The sequence below is a fragment of the Alligator sinensis genome, unplaced genomic scaffold (genome assembly GCF_000455745.1).
Source record: "Alligator sinensis unplaced genomic scaffold, ASM45574v1 scaffold324_1, whole genome shotgun sequence".
Classification (NCBI taxonomy): domain Eukaryota; kingdom Metazoa; phylum Chordata; order Crocodylia; family Alligatoridae; genus Alligator; species Alligator sinensis.
In genome coordinates, this window is record NW_005842188.1 from 2047907 (window position 1) to 2052174 (window position 4268).

A 4268-nucleotide genomic window follows, 5' to 3' on the forward strand; every position below is an offset into this window, starting at 1 on the left:
TTTCCCTATATTCTGGAGTATGCATTCAGATTGGTGCCTGTACCTGTGTATTCTGTATCTATAGCCCCATAATCTGAGCAGTACTGTACACTCAGAAACATTTTGGGGATTTATATAGTGGACTCGTCATAGCATATGTGTAACTGCAGTGAGTAGGGACTGGATAGGATAGGGAACTAGCACATTGCTAATTGAGCTGTTGGCTTTTAGGTCTCTGATTCATATGCTGGGCTGGTCAGGAGCAACTAGAAATCCTTACTATCTGAAAGCAGTTTGGTGGCTCAGGTGAAATGAATGCTTGGCCACTTACGATAGAGATTAGGAAAGGAGTATTGTCTAGTAGCTAGCAAGGTAGATTCTGAGCCAGGATTCACGCATTCTGTACATGGTTCTGTGACTGGATTGCTGGTGATTTGGGGCAAAATTGTTCAACCTTTCTGGGCTTTGGTTTATTCTTCTGTAGCTCTGGTATAATACTCATGCTGGTGTAGGCTTAATTTAAGTCTCTAAAATGGTTTGAGGAGTTCATGATCACAGAGTATGCTTTGCCATCTTATGCTGGGGATGCTAGAATTTAAATCAGTGTGACACTCAAACTAGGGGAAGAATTGGAAAGAGTCTCAGACCATTAATGGGAAATTATGCTGCCATCACTTATACTGTCTTCTCATCCCCAAGGGCTGTCAGACATGTACTTGGAGTAAACACTAAAATCAGCCTAACTGAATCATGAGGCCAACCTCCTATATCAATACGTTCTTAGATCCTTTATAGACCTTATCATCAGTAACTCCCTATTTGGTTGACAGAGCACAAGTATTATTATCCTCATTTGACCGCTGGGGGAACCAAGGCACAGGGAGATGAAGGGACTTGCCATATGCCATCCAGCAGGCCTGACTCCCTGATCTCTGGATCACGCTGCCCCTGTGTGCCTTCAAAATCTTGCAAAATGATTCCTACAGGATTAGAGATACTCCAACCTTGCCCTTTATTGTCAGGCATTTAAAATATCCCAGTGACATCATCATCATGAAGGGCAGCAAAGTTAGGAAAGGTGGGTAACAAGTGCAGTTTGAAAGGTCTTCAGGATAAAATAGGTAGATCTTCTGCAAACCAGGACTTACCACTTTTTATCTGAAGGTGAGAGTAGTGAGCTAAACTAAACTCATTTAATGCACACTACATCAGACAAATTAGCCCATGAATTCTAAACGTGAATTATAATTCTGCATTTTTCTTTTCTTAATTTTAAAGCACTTGCTTAAGACTCCAAACATCCAATGAAAAAGCCAGTTTGGTTACATGATGTATCCCCTCTATGTTGCAGCTATAAAGCCTCCAACACCACCATCCACCCAGATGGGAGAGGACCAGAAAGCTAATAATATAGTCACCATTACGGGCATCTCCTTGTGCTTGTTTATAATCTTTGCCACCGTGCTGATCACACTGTGGAGGAAGCTGTGCAGGGCTCAGAAGTGCAGTGCCTCCATGCAGCGTAATCCCATCCACTCGCCCAGCTTCCGGAAGAACTCCGATGAGGAGAACATCTGCCAAGGGAGCAAGCAGCGGGAAAGCTTTTCTGAGGGAGGCGAGGCACCTGTGAACATCCCTCTGACCTACAGGAGGAGCCTGCAGTTTGCTCAAGACGATGACACCTCTGGCAGTGAGAATATTCAGGCGAATGCTCAGAAAATAATCCCTCCCATTTTCAGCTACCGCCTTGCACAGCAGCAGCTGAAGGAGATGAAAAAGAAAGGCCTGACTGAAACCACAAAGGTGTATCATGTATCTCAGGCTCCTCTGACTGACACAGTTGTTGATGCCACTGCAGTGCTACCCTTGGGCCCAGAAAACCAAGAGGAGGCTGCTGCAAACAAATTTAGGATCAAATCTCCATTCCTGGACAAGCGGGTCACTCAGCCCAGATTTCCAGGGGACAGGTCTAATTCAAGGATGGATTTTATGCTCTCACAAAGCAACCCTGCTATGAGCCCAACTCAGACCATGATAAGGCGAGCTCACCTGAAACTCCAGGACAACAGAGGGGAGCAGCTGGACAGAGGCGGTCACAAGAACATTCAATTTAGAAGAACAGCCAGCTTCCATGAGACTAAAAAGGCCAGGCCCTTCAGGGAAAGGAGCATGTCCACCCTAACCCCGCGGCAGGCTCCCCTCTACAGTTCCAGGACCAGAACATGGGATGAGGGTCTGGGAGACAGGATCCGGCCTAAATTTAGAGGTGCCAATACAACTTCGGAAAGGCTTGATCTGTCACCTACCACTGTGTTAACGTGTGAACCACAGAGCTATGGCACAAAGCATCAGCACAAAGGGGGCCCTCCAATGAGGAAGCTGGATCTGATCAGTGACCGTCAGCTTGTAGGTCAGGAGAAAGGACCAGGCAGACCAGAACTGAACAGAAGAAAGAGAGGCCCGTCACCAAATCACAGAGGGTCTTGGAAGAAAGAAACTATTTCAGCTCTCCAAGATAAGCAGAGAAGCGCTGCAATTAGCCCTGCTCAGTACAGGAAGGACAAGTGCCAGAGTTTCCCACTGGACCCCAACTTTGCCTTTTACGACAATTCTACTTTTGGCTTAACTGAATCAGAGCAGCAGATGATAGACCTGCCTGGCTATTTTGGTTCAAATGAAGAAGATGAGACGAGTACATTAAGTATTGAGAAACTAGTGGTCTGAATGACTTGTTGCAACACTGTCAAAGGGTGTGTACGAGAAAAGACCTGCAAAACCTGTTGGTTTATTATGAAAGCAAGAATGGAAACCAGGTTCCTTCTCTTGGAGGCAGAGGGAAGTCCTAAGGGCTGACTTGTGAGAGCATATTCTATCTTAATTACAGGGAAGTGCTTTCATGCATTCCATGAGCAAACAGATGGAAATCAAACCTTGACATAGAAATGATCTGGCAGATTTCATCACATAAAGCATTGGGGCTCCATAAATAATTTACATTGAAGCTAAACAGTTTACCTGCTGATTCTGCTGATGGACCAACACCAGCAGACCGTGATTTCCTTAAACATCCATTGTTCAATGTAAATTAATATGTTGTTTCACCATTTTTTATCTTGGCTGCCAACAGCTTTTCACACCTCTTTAACATTCACTGCGGAATGGCACTGATTGGTTGCAACTGATCAAAGAAGTCACATGATGCTGTTTCTTTCATGGACAAGATGAGAGCACAAACTGTTCTGGAATGAGCACGGGTTACATTCATACAAGTGTTCGGGTTGGGGAGGGGTTGTGATTCATCACATACAGGATTCTGAATTTGCTGACAGCACGGGTGCTAAGCAAGTTCAGGATTGCACAAATGTTTGTGGAAAATTAATTGAATAGGGACTTAAATGTGGTCAAAGAAACTTCACTGAGTAACAACTCTGAGTATCTTCAACAAATGTTGCAGTATTCATGTTCCTGAAAAAAGGGACCTGTTACTTTCCACCTTTTATCTTAACCATCTTTGCCTTTGACATTTTCCTTCTGTTTTCATTTTTTTGCTTAAATATTGACACAAATAGTACAGTAAGGCAAAAATAATGAATGAGCAAGACCAGCCAAATGAAACACTTGTTTCATCATTATGTGTTTGCAAACACAAGTGAAAAGTGAGTGAACATGCCCAGATCTGTTGATTCTGGAGAACCTTTCAGTGAGTAGCTTAATGGATGTTTTTTTATTTCTCAGTAAATGATATCGTTTCCAAGTAAGCTATTATACCAGTGGGAGTGGCTACTGCTACTCATATTCAGAGCTCATTCAGCAAAATTAGAAAAAAATGGAGACACAAAGAGTGGCTGGTGGGCCAGTGTGATTTGGGATGCATACTCATGCCATAAGCATCCCAAAAGCCTCTTCAGAGGCATAGAGAAAATGGGTTTTCATGGGAAAAACAAAGAAAATAAAAGAAACCTGAGATGGGAAGTGGAGAAGAGAGAGGCTGAGGAGGGAAGTGATGGCTTGAAACGCCGCTTCCCACAAAGGGTCAAGCTTCACAGGTTAGGGCTATGTTCTCCCCTGGTCACTTTTAAGCCCTGGTCCCACATTTGGAATTGCTCAATATTCAGAATCAAGGCCCTGCTCCCACATCCCACAATGCACAGAGGTACATGGTGACTTCCCTGTTGCCTATACTTCATAAAGTGCAGGATTAAAGTCATAGGCTGCCTGTAGATGTGGTGGTTCATGTTATAATTAGAACTAATCAGAACAGACTTGATTAATTGAGTCTGCTCCACATT

General features: G+C 43.9%; 1 protein-coding gene across 2 annotated transcripts in view; it reads left to right on the forward strand.

Annotated features, from left to right (window-relative positions):
- The window catches only part of THSD1 (thrombospondin type 1 domain containing 1), a 37258-nt gene extending 33002 nt beyond the window's left edge, over window positions 1–4256 (forward strand). For both annotated transcript variants that reach the window (XM_006026297.3, XM_006026298.3), the window contains exon 5: window positions 1331–4256. In XM_006026297.3, the coding sequence (XP_006026359.1) occupies window positions 1331–2703 (1373 nt within the window). In that variant the 3' untranslated portion in view covers window positions 2704–4256. The remainder of the gene's footprint in view (window positions 1–1330) is intronic.
- The last annotated feature ends 12 nt before the right edge of the window (window positions 4257–4268 follow it).